This window comes from Corythoichthys intestinalis, chromosome 19 (assembly GCF_030265065.1).
Source record: "Corythoichthys intestinalis isolate RoL2023-P3 chromosome 19, ASM3026506v1, whole genome shotgun sequence".
NCBI classification, from domain to species: Eukaryota; Metazoa; Chordata; class Actinopteri; order Syngnathiformes; family Syngnathidae; genus Corythoichthys; species Corythoichthys intestinalis.
Genome location: NC_080413.1, coordinates 9,579,837 through 9,596,079, shown reverse-complemented (window position 1 = coordinate 9,596,079; position 16,243 = coordinate 9,579,837). Strand labels below are relative to the sequence as shown.

At 39.0% G+C, this 16,243-nt stretch overlaps 1 protein-coding gene across 2 annotated transcripts in view; it reads right to left on the bottom strand.

Moving 5' to 3' along the window:
* Positions 1–16,243, bottom strand: part of atad2b (ATPase family AAA domain containing 2B) — a 166,003-nt gene that overhangs the window by 110,774 nt on the left and 38,986 nt on the right. For both annotated transcript variants that reach the window (XM_057822001.1, XM_057822000.1), the window contains exons 21-22: positions 7,116–7,309; positions 6,880–7,039 (exon numbers count right to left, since the gene is read on the bottom strand). In XM_057822001.1, coding sequence (XP_057677984.1) covers positions 6,880–7,039; positions 7,116–7,309 — 354 coding nt within the window. The remainder of the gene's footprint in view (positions 1–6,879; positions 7,040–7,115; positions 7,310–16,243) is intronic.

Here is a 16,243-nt window from a genome sequence, read left to right as displayed (position 1 = left end):
CGGACCTGCCTGGTGTGTTCCTTGGTTTTTATAATGTTCTCTGCACTTTAAACAGAACCCTGAGACTATCACAGAGCAGGTGCATTTATACGGAGACTTGATTACACACATTTGGATTCTATTTATCATCATCGGTCATTTAGGACAACATTGGATCATTCAGAGATCCTCACTGAACTTCTGGAGTGAGTTTGCTGCACTGAAAGTAAAGGGGCCGAATAATATTGCACGCCCCACTTTTCAGTTTTTTATTTATTAAAAAAGTTTAAATTATCCAATAAATGTTGTTCCACTTCACGATTGTGTCCCACTTGTTGTTGATTCTTGACAAAAAAATTAAATTTCATATCTTTATGTTTGAAGCCTGAAATGTGGCGAAAGGTTGCAAGATTCAAGGGGGCCGAATACTTTTGCAAGGCACTGTATGTAGAACTAGATGCAAAATGACAGACGAAGGCGGTGTTAGAACATATATAAACAGCCGCCATCTTAAAGCAGTACTTAAGCTAGACTTCTCTAGAAGGCTGTTGTAGCAAACCTAATTAACTTTTTATCTAAAATACTCCTAAATCGGCAGACTCTTGTCTTGAATCGATCTTTAAACGATGAAATAGTTTTAAAACTTTGACAAAAGTAGACAGAAGGGAAATTATGGAATAACGGGAGCAATTTTAACAACTGTAACAGTTGATTCACATCATTAAATTAATTGAATGTACTTTAAAGCTGCGGATACAGAATGGGGACTGGAGTATTTTATTTACTGTTATTTTTGTATATTTGTTTACTGTTATATGCTAACTTTATACTGAAATAGTAGTTTGGTTTAGCCTGAGAGGATTTTTGAACAATTTTGTAACTAATGTACAAAACATTAAAAAAAAAAAAAAAAAAAAAAAAAAAGGGAGGAAGGGTGCATGAATAATCGTTTTATAATCAAATCGGAGCCTCTGAATCGTAATCGAATCTTTAGGTGCCCAAAGATTCCCAGCTCTACCGATAAGTGAGCCAGTATCACAGCGTGAACGTTCACAGTGTAACCACTTACCAAGTGTACCATAAGGTATCGCCATCGAGAGATGCTGAAGTGGTATTCACCGGCCAAGTCAATATTCATGAGACTACTTAAAGAAATGGTGATTTTTCCCAAAAAGTCTAGGAATGGGTCTATCATATTCACATCGAATACTCTATAAGAAAAATATAACATACATGCATCTAAAATAATCCGAAACGATTTTATGCGCAATTTTTATACACCTGTTAGAAAGACTTCATGGGCATGCTGGTTCGTTCCCATAGCAACCAGTCCATTTCCTGTTATTGTCCTACGTCATGCGCGCTGTGTATTTGGGACCGAGAATAGGTGTAAGGCCACCTTTTAGAGGAAGTATTAATTTTTGTGCGTCCATGAACTAATGTATGGTAAGTATTTCCTCCTCATGCCATAAAGTTCTTATGATAAATTAGAGCCGTTATCAGTAGGGTTGTTCCGATCATGTTTTTTTGCTCCCGATCCGATCCCGATCGTTTTAGTTTGAGTATCTGCCGATCCCGATATTTCCCGATCCGATTGTTGTTGTTTTTTGCTCCCGATTCAATTCCAATCATTCACTATAATTTTTACCCGATCATATACATTTTGGCAATGCATTAAGAAAAGAAGAAAAAAACTCGGATCAACATATCCGATCAACATACAGTACCTAAGTACTGTATGTTGAATGTGTGTGTGTGTATATATATATATATATATATATATATTCGTCTATATATTTGTTTATTATGACAATAAATCCTCAAAATGGCATTTACATTATTATCAGTCTTTCTGTGAGAGGGATCCACAGATATAAAGACTTGTAATTCTTAAAGGATAAATGTGACTTTGTATATTGTAACTAAATATTGCCATCTAGTGTATTTGTTGAGCTTTCAGTAAATGATACTGCAGCCATTTAACTTCTGCCCAAATGCATGATGGGAAGTGCAACCATGACTGTGCGTAGGGCTACCAATTGATATATCTTCTCTGCGTTGGGAAATAACATGGGGTGTTAAGAAAAAGATCAATGACTACCTTTCTTCCCCGCATTGCTTCCCACGAAATTTCTAATCGTAGAGAGAGGGATTGTAAGGGTTTAGCCAATTAAAAAAAGGCTCCAAAGGCTATCAAAATTCTCTCTACTCATTATACGCTGCCTTTTTGGTAAAACGGCGTCTTTATAGTTTGAGCGCGACAATGCGTGAGTGGGTCGTGCAGCGCATGCGTTAATTACTTAACGTGATTAATTTTTAAAAATTAATTATGGCCAAGATGACCGCACGTGCACGCAGCGTACTTCCAAGTTGTGCACGGTATGAGGTGCACGGTCCCAGTTAAAGCCTGGGACCGTGTGCTTTGGTCAGATGAGACCAAGATTGAGCTTTTTGGCAACAAACACTCTAAGTGGGTCTGGCGTGCCACGAAAGATGCGCATGCTGAAAAGCACCTCATACCCACTGTGAAGTATTGGGGTGGGTCAGTGATGCTGTGGGGCTGTTTCGCTTCCAAAGGCCAGTTAACCTTGTTAGGGTGCATGGCATCATGAATGCTTTAAAATACCAGGACATTTTAAATCAAAATCTGTTGCCCTCTACCCGAAAGCTGAAGATGGGTCGTCACTGGGTCTTTCTGCAAGACAATGACCCTAAACATATGGCCAAATCTACACAGAAATGGTTCACCAGACACAAAATCAAGCTCCTCCCATGGCCATCTCAGTCCCCAGACCTTGTTTTGTTGGCAAAAGGGGGTTGTACAAAGTATTAACACCAGCGGTGCTAATAATTGTGACACACATTGTTTGATGTCAAATAATTATTTCTTTATGCGGGATTTTTTCCCCACTGAATAAATGCACTTGTATTGAAGGTTGGATTTTTCTCTTTTTTTTCCATTAAGGTCCCATATTATTTGAATTTAAAAAATGATTAGAAGCTAAAAAACACATCTTAACCAGCGGTGCCAATAATTATGGAGGGCACTGTATTTTGTATGCTTTTGTTATGCTTGCATGAGAACATCGTAGCATAGAGAACCTGTTTGAGTGTGCCTTCCCATAGCATTCGTAGACTATCACAATATGCCCAAATATGGACTGCTATGTTCCTGTGTGCCCTGAATGAATACAGTGGGCGTCTGTGGCTATCAGACTGAGCTTATCTTCGTTCTAGCTGGGACCAGTGCTCAAGGTCTCAGCTCAAAGATGTTTTTGTATGGAAAAATACCCAGGTTTGTGAGATGATGTGTTTCGTTTCTTAATAAGTTTCGTTTCACGGTGGGCTTCGGCACCGCCATTTCAACAGTATAAATGTCCAGCTTCTATTGTACTACTCCGTACTCTGGGTGATCACAGCTCCTGGCTGAATCACATCATTTTGTACCTAAGAGCTCTTGTTCATAAAGCCTTCGAAGCAAGGCAATCCAAGGTTTGGGTCGTATTCATTTCTCTACTCGATCTATCGAGGTAACACTTGTCTTGGAGTTCAAAATTGAATTTCTCTGACAGGAGTTGTGTAAATAAATTGTTGACTTGTATCCACTGTGAACTGGCTCGTTATATGTCACGAGCCTTCGATTTGGGACGTAACATTATCATACCGGCACATGCGTAATTGTTACACGCTTATGCTACCTATGAACATAGTAGTACTGTCATTAGCTGATGATCTTTACCCGTGGACATCCTGTGGGGGTCTGTTAACTGAGCATACACAAATCAGCAATGTGAGGTGTAGAAAGCAGCATTATGTGAATCACATGTAAGTGTGGCTATGTTGACATCCGATGTTTAATGTATAGTCTCGTTGGACTCATGTGGGATACTTTTCAGCAAAACTAAGTTGGGAGTTATTTTTCTCATTTTGAAAACCCAGAGAAGCAGCCCACCAGCGAGCTAATAATGACTTTCTAGCATAATCGGAGGCTTAATTGTGCCGCGACCAGGCCACAGTACACATGATGGAGGCTTGGTTCATCTTTATTAAAACAGTCTAATTGCATTTTCTCCTTTTAAGTGTATCTTTGGTAGATACCCCCACGTACGGACGAATGACGGCGCGATATGATTTATTCATTTGGCCCGGCAGAAAACTGCTTCCCATTAAGCATCGTGCGCGAGGCGAGAATTAAAATAGTTACTCGTGCTGTATGCTGCTTTCAATTCATATCTTTCTGTTCCGCCGCTGTCACTACTGTTCTCTTTAAGCTGGCGTGGACATTTTTCACCAGTATACGAAAAAATACAGATGAATGTGTAAGCAAACAACAAGCCTCTTTCAATGTTTGTGCATACATTTGTCCTCTGTGATGTTCTGGGCACCAAAGACAGGAAGGGTGTGGGGGGAATTTGGGGGTGTGGGGAGTGGAATCAATTCTAGCTGCAAGACAACACGCGAGATTAAATTTTCATGCATATGCAAGCCTTCTTCATTTTCTACATGGCAAACAGGGAAGCGGGGAAGTGACTTTCTTCATTTGAATTTCCGACGTGTACAAAAAGGTGCTGGGAGCTTTTGTAATTATCGTGCCTGTAGGCTCACTTAAGTCATTAGATTATTTAATAGTCCTGTTTTTCTTTTTGTTTATTCGCTCCATCACTAATGGAGCACAACAAAACTACAGAAGCAAACTGTCGGACTGATTAAGGGAAGCCATGTGTGTTTTACGGCTGTCAATAACTCTCGGAGCACTATTTTTAGAGGTAATTGAGTGATACAGTGTAAAGCTGAATCAGGTGCAATTTGAAGGAGAAGCAAAACAACTGGAAAAATGTTTAACTAAAATTTACAATTGGAATTTTTTTTTTTTTTTTAATGAATGAAAAAATCTCCGAAAAGAACAAGAATTGAATTACAGTGGTACCTCTATTTACGAATGTCTCTACTTACGGAATTTTCCGGTTACGACACGCCTCAAAGGGAAATTATTAGGGGTATGACAAAATATCGAAAAGGTGATATATCGTGATACTTTGTATCTCAAAAGGTTATCGATATGCTCCTGCCAAGAATTGAGATATCGTTTTAAAAAGGTGTCAGTGTTTAAAAAAAAATTTTTTTTTTTTTTTTAAAGCAACCAACAAGTTGCTACCAAAATCTTCCACCATAATAGTGTCTCAGGTAACTAAGGCTGCCATTGACGGTGCTCGACGCCCAAACCATTTAGACTGGGAACGTGCTTTCATTCAATATAGGGCAGCAGCTATCGATTATTTTAGTAGCCAATTAATCGATGGACTATTTATTTCTAATAATCGATTAATCAGATAAGAGACATAAAAATTTAAAATACCTGAGCTGAGCCTCACACGGTATACATCGAAAAAAAAATTGGCTAACTTACATACCAAAAGTCCGCCAGTTTAAATGCTATAAAATGCTAACGTTTTTTTTACAATGCTCTTAGCACAGGGTCTCCAAACTTTTTGCAAAAGGGGCCAGATTTGGTGTGCTAAACATGTGGTGGGCCGACCTTGGCGGATGTCTTTTATGTTGAACAATATATTTAAGCAAATTTTAGCGAGCCATTATGTGTCACATTTGCTTTATTATCTTTTTTAATTAATAATTTCAACAATCTCGCAACGAGCCTTTGTGGCTAAGCTTTTGACTCTCGGGCTCTTGCGAAACACTGCTGCTGTAACATTAAACTAGCTTCAAGTTGCTTCAATTTCTCACTACGCATCTTCCCTGTAATCTTGTCATACATATCAGAGTGTCTTGTTTTGTAAAATCGCCATACATTGAACTCTTTAAAAACAGCGACTGTCTCTTTGCAAATGAGGCAGACACAGTTGTTGCGTATTTTAGTGAAGAAATAGTCCAATTTCCACCTATCCTTGAAGCATTGGCCGTCACAGTCAACTTTCTTTTTTTTTTTGTTGATTGTCGCCATTTTAGAAAATTGGGAGTAAAAGGTCACACGGGGTAATGTTGCATTGAGTAAGGTTGCTTTTTAGTGGGTAAATGATGCAATAAGAATGTTGGCAAAATCGGGAATTTTGATGTTACACTGTACAGGTAGTCCCCGGGTTACGAACCAGTTCCGTTCCTACGCTGGTGACATAACCCGAATTTCCGCTTAAATTGGAATCAACCCTTCAAAAATTAAAAATAACAACCTAAAGTGCCAAAAAGTATTGTATTTTGTTTAATAATGGGGGGCACACTGCCCTCTGGTGGCAGCGCTGGGTCTGACTGGACAGTCACCTTGTAAGACTGAAGAGCAGACTCAGACGTCTGACATGGCTAAAAGATAGCTGCGCTCTGGTTTGGATCACAAGGCTGTAAGTTGTGTCTGCTAATATATGTTTGTGTATGCATTTGTAATTAAGTTTAGAGCTACAGTTTTTGGAAATGTGAGTGAGCGAGTTGCTCTGAAAATTATAAATTTGTTAGCATTTGTGGCATTTAAACTAGCGGACTTTTTTTAAGGCAATTTAGGTTCATTTAATCTACTAAATTTAAATATCGATCAGACTACATGGACATTTGAACACCAAATGTTTTGTGTCAAGTGTTTTATTGTTAAAATGTGTGTCGTTTTGAACATAAGTATGTATATATGTGTGTTCCAGCTTCATAAATTGTCAAAAGTGAAGGAAGCTTCAAAAAGCACAATTGCCTTGTTTGCTGTCTCTAAAGCTGAACAACTTCACGTTTAGTGAGGACAGAACATGTCATATTAATAAAGTGCAAAATAAGATACTGTCAGGTACATACAATAAGGTACTGTTTAAAAAGTCTAGTTCAAGTCGAGTACATCGTAACCCAGGGACTACCTGTACATTTCTGTATACCATTAGCTATTAGCCATGACCTTGTAGTTCATCTTACCTCCAGGATCTTTATCGGGATTATATTCAAGCGCGTTGCTGCAGATAAGGTCAATATCCACCAGAAAGTCTTTGGCCGTCAGGTAATGGTGCTTGTCAATCTTGGTCATGACAGTCGACAGGTCCATGGGCTGTCCGATAACCTCCAGGTAGTCCGACACCTTACAGATTCGTAATATAGTCAGTCTGACTGCCAATGAATAGAACATGACTTTCAGTTTCGATTGTTATCCTCACCTCCTCAATGTCAACAGGCTTGCTGAAGATGTTGAAGCGTTTGTCGGTGGCCAACCGCTTGGTCACATCCCTGAGAAAGAGCCGGAGCTCTCGTAATGTGTTTTCCTCCTGCTCTGCCAGGCGACGCTGTTCTTCAGCAGACAGCACCCTAGGGCCTGGGGCGTCAGCCACAGGCAGAACCTCCACGATCCGCTCTGCCGAGGACAGACGGCGAGAATGGTAAACTTATCTCAATGAGACAAGAAAGCTAGAACCGATCAACTGGAAAACATTTTTAAAAGGTGAGCTACTGAATAGAAAATGTGTAATATACCTTATTAATTTATGAATTCTTTATGTCTTTTTAACACAAAGGCATGACATGTAGACTAGAGTTGACACAATGGCTAAAAATGGTGAAACTTCACTTGAGCCCCCCCCCCCAAAAAAACAATAAAAAAAGTCGTACAGTATATATTTTTTAATTTTATTTAGAAGTGTTTTACTTTTTTATAGCAATTATTTTTGTTCTTGCTCTAATCTTGAGCAACCTGAGTTGTGGCTGGTCTATAAGTGCTATTTATTTTAATTTTATTTAAAATATTTGTTATTTTTTGTTAATTGATGTATTTTAACATTATATTCATAGACCAATTTGCAAATATGTTCTAAAAATTTTTTAAAATCCTTTTGAAGGAAAAAAACAAAATAACACATTTTGGAGCTATAATTGCAATACCGTGATACCGCGGTATTTTTGCTCAAGGTTACCGTACCGTCAAAATCTCATAGCGGCACATGCCTACTCAAAACCCAAGGATTTTATAAATGAATATGGCTCCATCTGGTACAAAAGAAAAAAACAATTTTAAATTGATGGGCATCCAGTATTTGCTATAACAAGAGAACGCCATGCTAGCGTTGATTAGCTGTTTTCAACTGGCACTCAGAGTACTTTAAAATATGCTACAACAAAGTTGCTATATAAAGGCTAGTGCTAGCTGTGATTTCATCAACTTCAAGATTATAAGGCAAGGTAAAGTGGATTATAAATCTTTGTAAATGTACAGACTTCTTTTTTTAAAGTCAGTTTGTTTTGAAGCATTCCGACAACATGAGTTGGTGATGTTGATGCGTGTTTAACTGGTTAATAAATATATTTTTGATCAAATACTTCTGTGTAACATCTATGTAAAAATCCAATGTTAAGATATAGACACCTGCGGCTTGTAATCAGGCATCGGGGGGGGGGGGGGGGGGGGGGAAGAGAAATTCACATTGTTTGATTTTTAATTTATTTCCAAATTAGAGTGGAAAATAAGTATTTGGTCACCTACAAACAAGCAAGATTTCTGGCTGTCAAAGAGGTCTAACTTCTTGTAACGGGGTCTAACGAGGCTCCACTCGTTACCTGTATTAATGGCACCTGTTTTAACTCATTATCGGTATAAAAGACACCTGTCCACAACTCAGTCAGTAACAATCCAAACGCCACTATGGCCAAGACCAAAGAGCTGTCGAAGGACACCAGAGACAAAATTGTAGACAAGCACCAGGCTGGGAAGACGGAATCTGCAACAGGTAAAATGCTTGGTGTAAAAGAAATCAACTGTGGGAGCAATTATTAGAAAATGGAAGACATACAAGACCACTGATAATCTCCCTCGATCTGGGGCTCCATGCAAGATCTCACCCCGTCGCGTCAAAATGATAAGAACGGTGAGCAAAAATCCCAGAACCACATGGGGGGACCTAGTGAATGACCTATAGAGAGCTGGGACCACAGTAACAGATCATTAACACAATGCGCCGCCAGGGACTCAAATCCTGCACTGTCAGACGTGTCCCCTTGCTGAAGAAAGCACACGTCCAGCCCCGTCTGCAGTTCACAACAGAGCATTTGGATGATCCAGAAGAGGACTGGGAGAATGTGTTATAGTCAGATGAAACCAAAATAGAACTTTTTGGTAGAAACACAGGTTATCTTGTTTGGAGGAGAAAGAATATTGAATTGCATCCGAAGAACACCATACCCACTGTGAAGCATGGGAGTGGAAACATCATGCTTTGGGGCTGTTTTTCTGCAAAGGGACCAGGACGACTGATCTGTGTAAAGGAAAGAATGAATGGGGCCATGTATCGAGATATTTTGAGTAAAAATCTCCTTCCATCAGCAAGGGCATTGAAGATGAGGCGTGGCTGGGTCTTTCAGTATGACAATGATCCCAAACACACAGCCAGGGCAACAAAGTAGTGGCTTCGTATGAAGCATTTCAAGGTCCTAGAGTGGCCTAGCCAGCCTCCAGATCTCAACCCCATAGAAAATCTGTAGAGGGAGTTGAAAGTCTGTGTTACCCAACGACAGCCCCAAAACATCACTGCTCTAGAGGAGATCTGCATGGAGGAATGGACCAAAATACCAGCAACAGTGTGTGAAAAGCTTGTGAAGCGTTACAGAAAACGTTTGGCCTCCGTTATTGCCAACAAAGGGTAAATAACAAAGTATTGAGATTAACTTTTGGTATTAACTAAATGCTTATTTTCCACCATGATTTGCAAATAAATTATTTTAAAATCAAACAACGTGATTTTCAGGATTTTTTTTCCACATTCTGTCTCTCATGGCTGAGGTTTACCCATGTTGACAATTACAGGCCTCTCTAATATTTTCAAGTGGGAGAACTTGCACAATTAGTGGTTGACTAAATACTTATTTGCCACACTGTATATGTGGATTTAGTTCTAAAATTTTGTGAAATTTGGCTAGTGCGGCTTATGATCAGGAGTGCTCTATAGTCCGAAAATAACGGTATACACAAAGTTATGAAATGCAGTGCAAGGTCAACTATAAAAAAATATTGCTTCCTCATCATCTTATTACATGTTGGTTTACATTTAGTCCTTCAATATTTGTTGCATTAATATGTATTTTCCCTACAATGTGTCTTTTGGTTCATGCATGTGAAATTATCATATATTTAAATAAGTTCATAAATTATAACTCAAACCTCGTGCTATCCAAAATGCATATACCCACCATCGACTTTATTATTAAATATTCATGCACCTTTCACTTTATTTCACCCAATTCCAATCTACAAATGACATGATCCATCTATCTTTTTTAAAACTCAAATGTGGCCCTTGAGCACAAAGCTTTGCCCACCCTTGGTCTAAATAAATTATGTTGAAGAATGAAGTAATTGGGTAAAGTAAGGGGAAAAAACCCAACGTCCGCTACCCAGGCGTAGGCCCATGAGACATGGTTAGGAAGCCCCCGCAGCTCCTCACCTCTCTTCCATCATGAGCATTCCCTGACTCTAATTAGTGATAATAGCTCCGGCACTAGCACGCCGTTTCCTCTCCCGCCGTTTTTTTTCATGCTGGAAGTCGGACCCCCGAAGAGCGGCGCAGAGGACCCCGGTCTTGTATCAACGAGGAGGAGGAGGGACGGGGGATCCCATATTACGCTTGATCGAAGGAGCGGGGCAGTGGCAGAAGGACAGATTAACACTTGGGATGAGGATGTGATGGGGGGCACCGCAGGCCGTCGGGAAAGCAATTTTAACCCGAGAAACATTTACATCCGCGCATATCTACCGGTCACGTAATACACCTCGCAGGCAAAATATTTAGCTCACACCTATGCACACAGAATATGAATGAGGCCTACACACGTATTTGGCTCAATGTTCTCTTTCAGGTGCATGAATATTGAGACAGGGACACAAGTTTTTGGACATACTGGATTTGAAATTAAACAAAATATACTTTTACTGCAGAATTTGAGCTTTAATTTGAGCCTATTTATATCCAAATCCAGGTTTGGTATGTGCAATTGAAGTTTTAAAGGAGAAATATTTAGTTGGAAATTGGAGTGGGAACCTCTTGGTACCTCACAATACAACACGATTTGCGATACAAAGCTCACGATAATGATGATGTGATGATATGGCGATACAACGATTATCGATACATTGGTGAGGAAATCATTCTAGGATATTCTACAAACAACTAATTAACAGAAAAGTAAACTTATAGTGTGAATTGGAATTAGTTTATCACTAGTAGACGTCCAATCCATTTGAACGTCTATGGCCGTCAGTGGCAATCAATGCCAGGCAATTAAGTAATTGTGGGCCATTTAAGGTCTCACTGGAACAGCACCAAACAAAAGTTCCAGCATCATCACCTTGTCCAATGCAGATTTTTGACTCTTGACACCTTGTCCAATGCAGATTCTTGACTCTAGACAAGGTGATGATGCTGGAACTTTTGTTTGGTGCCGTTCCATTGAGATTTACAAAGATGACTGCCTGAAGAAGGCATTAAAATTCCCTCAGTCCTTGATGATATGGGGCTGCATGTCAAGCAAAGGCACTGGAGAGATGGCTGTGGTTAAATCTTCAATAAATGCACAAGTAAGCCTGTCGCAATATGCAATAATTCCATTTATCGCATGATAAATAAAAATGAAGGCGGTAATTTTTCCGGTGCGATTTATCGCCTCGCGTGCACGTGTGCAGACGTGCTGTTAAAAGTTCGGATTCCTTGTTACCAACTGCGCAAAATGCATCTTCGTTCCAGGTCTGGCAAAAAATAGCGCCAATAGTTCCCATTATATCCTATTGTTCAACGTATACCGGCCCCGTCAGTGCTTCGGATTGACTGCGGACCATCTCCGGCGCACCGGTGTTGTTGACGTGTGGGCGCTCCCGTCAGGGGTGACATTTCACGCGGGGCGGCTATTTTTCGGCACAACACCTGATATACAACGAAGTCCGCCAAAACATTGTTACCGACTTGGCTGCTACGAACAACCTCGCTTTGACAACGCACAGCTGAATGGAAATGATGAACAATGAGTGGCAAATTAAGAGAGCTGTGCTTCAAACTCGTCCTGTTTATGAAAGTATTGTCCTATGCTAGTGTTGTGCAGTAATGAGCAGACGTGACTTCAGCGGCGTTTGCTAACTTTTTTAATGCGCGCACACACTAGATATCATGAAATGGCAAACTAGATGCGATGTGCTACGTCCCATGCCATTGGCTACGTGAGCCCAGAGTGATTATGGGACACGTAGTCCATATACTATTGATGAATTCTAAACTGTCATGACTGAATGGAAGTTAAGAAGGCCAAATCAATCCATACCAATGACTATAGATAATGTTGCAAATAGTGTTAATTCAGTACGTGACACAGATGGATTCGGACTACAAATAGGATGTCTTGCTCATGTAGTAAACCTAGCTGCTAAGAGAGCTGCAGCAATCAACAGTGTGCCCCGCCTCACTTGACAAACAGTAAAAATTGTTCTCAGCACTTTTATACAAAATTTTTTCGGATCAGTAAGAAGCACATAAATATTACGCACTAAAATGCATGTTTATATGATGGCAATTTAATTTTTGCTCGTTAGCAAAAAGAAACAAAAAATATATTTTTTTCAGAGCATTAAATGTATTGAATCGGATCGAAAATCATGTCCCCCGTATCGAAAATCGTACCGAACCGTGACTTAACTGTATCGTTGCATTCGTATGGAACACCATTGCGGAAGCTATGAGGGGAAAAGTTTTCATTTGCCTAAATGCTTATGTTATTAAGTGCAATTTTTTTTTTTTTTTCTTGAAAAACACATTTATTCTGTGTTTCTGTGTGGTATTAATATTGTTGTCTTTTACTTAAGACCCATGGTCTATTGTTTTTAGTTGTGATTTCTTAAGTATTTTTGAATTTAAGAGTAAATATCGCGTTTAAATGGGTGTACTTGATCTATTAATATATACTCTATTCTCACTGTGTTATTGTAAATTGGGGGGGGGCGCAATAATATTGTATATCGCAATAATTTATGAGATAAATTATCGCACACTAAAATTTGTTATCGCGACAGGCCTGTGCACATTTTACATTGAAATTTTAGACAGCTTTCTTATCCCTTCAATTGAAAATATGTTTGTCATTTTCCAAGATGACAATGCATCATGCCACAGAGTTAAAACTGTTAAAGCATTGCTTGGAGAAAGACTCATCCAATCAATGTCATGGCCTGCAAATAGCCCAGATCCCAACCCTATTAACCTGTGGTGGAAATTGAACAAAAATGGTCCACGGCAATGCTCCGACCTGCATGGATGATCTGGCAACTGCAATCAAAGAGAGTTGGCACCAAATTGATGAAAAATACTCATCAAGTCCATGCCTCAGAGACTGCAAGCTGTCATAAAAGCCAGAGGTGGTGCTACTAAATACTAGAGATGTGTTTTGATTGTTATTTCTTTGTTTGTTTCTCATGATTCCATATTTTTTTCCTCCGAATGGAGTGATTGCATATATATTTCCCTGCACTTGCTCTATAAAATTAACATTTACTGACCACCACAATGTTTTTTATTCATTTTTTTTAGTGTTTCTGAATGCTGAAGAGTTGCACTTTTGAACTAATTCATTATTTTTTCAAGCTTTTATCTGAGTTTGTTCTACATGATAAAACCTTTTTAGAACGATATCTCGATTCTTCGCAGGAGCATATCGATAACCTTTTGGGATACAAGTATAACGATATATCACCCTTTCGATATTTTGTCACACCCCCAGTTGCAAATCATCTGAAGTCAATTACAGCGTTAAAAGTCTTGAATACATCGATATCACCAGATGCTGTATTTCATCACTGGTGACGCTCTGACACAACTGTACTTCTTCCTGTTTTTGTTGCTTGGGGAATTTTCCCTTTCGTTTGGTCTTCAGTCAGTGAAATGCATGCTTAATTGGATTCCGGTCAAGTGGTTGACTTGGCCATTGCATAACACGGGCAATGTTTCTTTGCCATAAAAAAAGAAACCACTTTGGTTGGTTACGCAGCATGCTTCAGGTCATTGTACATTTCAACTGAAGCACCATCCAAGACTAATCTTCAGAATTATCTTACTGCTTGTGTCAGCAGATACATCCTTAACAAATGCATGGGAAACAGTTCCATTGGCAGCTATGCATGTCCATCTGGCCATGGAATAGCTAAGCAGTCAATTTACTTTTGATTCCTTTCATAGTCACAGTCACATTAACAATTGTTTAAATTCCTTATTTGGATGCTTTTTTTTTTTTTTTTTTTTTTTTTTAATTTCAAGATGTTTATGAACATATGACATTTAAATGTGTCCAGTCCACTCAGGCTTATAAAATCAACATAAACAATTAGCAGACATTGACAATCAAACAAAGCATTTTACAAAAATTAAAGCCAAACGACTGCATTTAACGCAAATCTTGTTCATTTTATATCAAGTCCATCCTGATATTTAGAACCACAAAAGATGGCGACTACGTTGATGTCTCAATATTTATTGACATGACTGCATTTTAGGTTTGAGGAGGGAATAAATACACATAGACCAACACTGCCCTCTACAGTAAATGTCCATTACTCTATGATTTCCTATTCGTGTCGAGTGCCAGCGTGCATATGTATAATTGAGTCCACATCCAGGCCTGCCTAAAGGTGCTACAATTCTAAATTTGACCTACATTATTGTATTAAAACTTCATTTCAACAGTCTTTGATCAGCAAGCATTAAAAGTACAGTTTCTTGTAAAGGGGATCTGTGATTTTAGATATGCATCTGACACATTCAAGCGACACTCTTATTGCTTTAAAATTTTACTTTAAAAGGGAAAGAAAACACCTCTATCATGTAAATGCATCTCTAAAAGCGAAGAAAAACATAAATAAGAGGCAATGTTTTCAGAAAGTGGCCGCTTGACATGGGGCAGACATTTTATCAATGCAGGTACATTTTTAGCCAATCAAATGTGTGTATTCAAAATTGCCCACCCTTTCTCGTTAGCACATTATCTCATGCACCTGTGCTCAAGTTACGGTGGCCCTCAAGTGCAAAACACAACAACAAATCACATACCAAAAAATTAATTAATTAATTAATTTACAAAATATATAAATAACACAACGACAAATAACAAATACAACGGCAAATCACATAATAATTAAACAAAAACGCCAAATCACGGAACAAAAAAAATAATTAGAAAACAACGGCAAATCGCATAAACAAAACAAAAAAATCAGAAAACAACACGACAAATCAAAAAGGCAAAACGGCAAATCACACACACACACACACACACACACACAAAAAAAAAAAAAAAAAAAAAAAAAAAAACACAACAACAAACCCAAAAATGTACTTATATCGCTGATTGGACGAATCTACCGTACTCGTACCGGTACTGATAAACTAGGACGTTATTCCGCATCTGGTGTGGTATTTAAAAATGAGCACTACCAAATATGCAAACGTGGCTTCCGCTCTAAATCCATCCATACATCTTTAACCACTTAGAATACTTTTATTTAAGACATAAGTATGAAGAAAATATGCTGGCGGCGCCATAGTGTGTCAACGTGACTTTCCTATTGGTGCGTTCGATGTGCCAACGCGATGCTTGGCTGAATAATCGATACACTGGTCAGGAAATCATTCTACGATATTCTATGATACAACTTGTAAACCGAAAAACAAGCTATTTTCATCCTCTGCCGTGACGTGAATTGGAATGAGTTTTCGGTCACTTCCTGTTGATCTTGGGGCATTTACGGCCTACTTCCTGTTGATCTTGGGGCATTTACGGCTCACTTCCTGTTGATCTTGGGGCATTTACGGCTCACTTCCTGTTGATCTTGGGTTACTGAAAAGTAAGGTTAGGTTTATACCGCAGGTCATTGCACGAATTCCATTTTTTCCTGTTTTTCCGACTCTTTTGAGGCATTAAATTGACCATCCGAACGGGAAAAGTCGCATAAAAGTGGACCATTTCAAATCCCGTCATTTTTGTATGTGGTTAAAATCCGATCTGGGCCACATTTTTCCAAAATGTGGCTGCGATCTGAACTGTCAAGTCCCCCAAATCGGAATTCATGCAGCAATTACGTCAGTAAAGAGCAAGAGAGCGGTGCACCTGTGCATTAGCGTTAGCGCCTACCTTGAACGCGCCTTTTGGGGAAAGGCGCGGGCTTTACAACAGACATAAAAAATAAAATGTGTTGAGGATAAACCTGAAAATGCTCGGTTTTCTCTCTGCTCCAAATGAGTAATATTTCAAGATTGCTTACACGGCGGGGAGT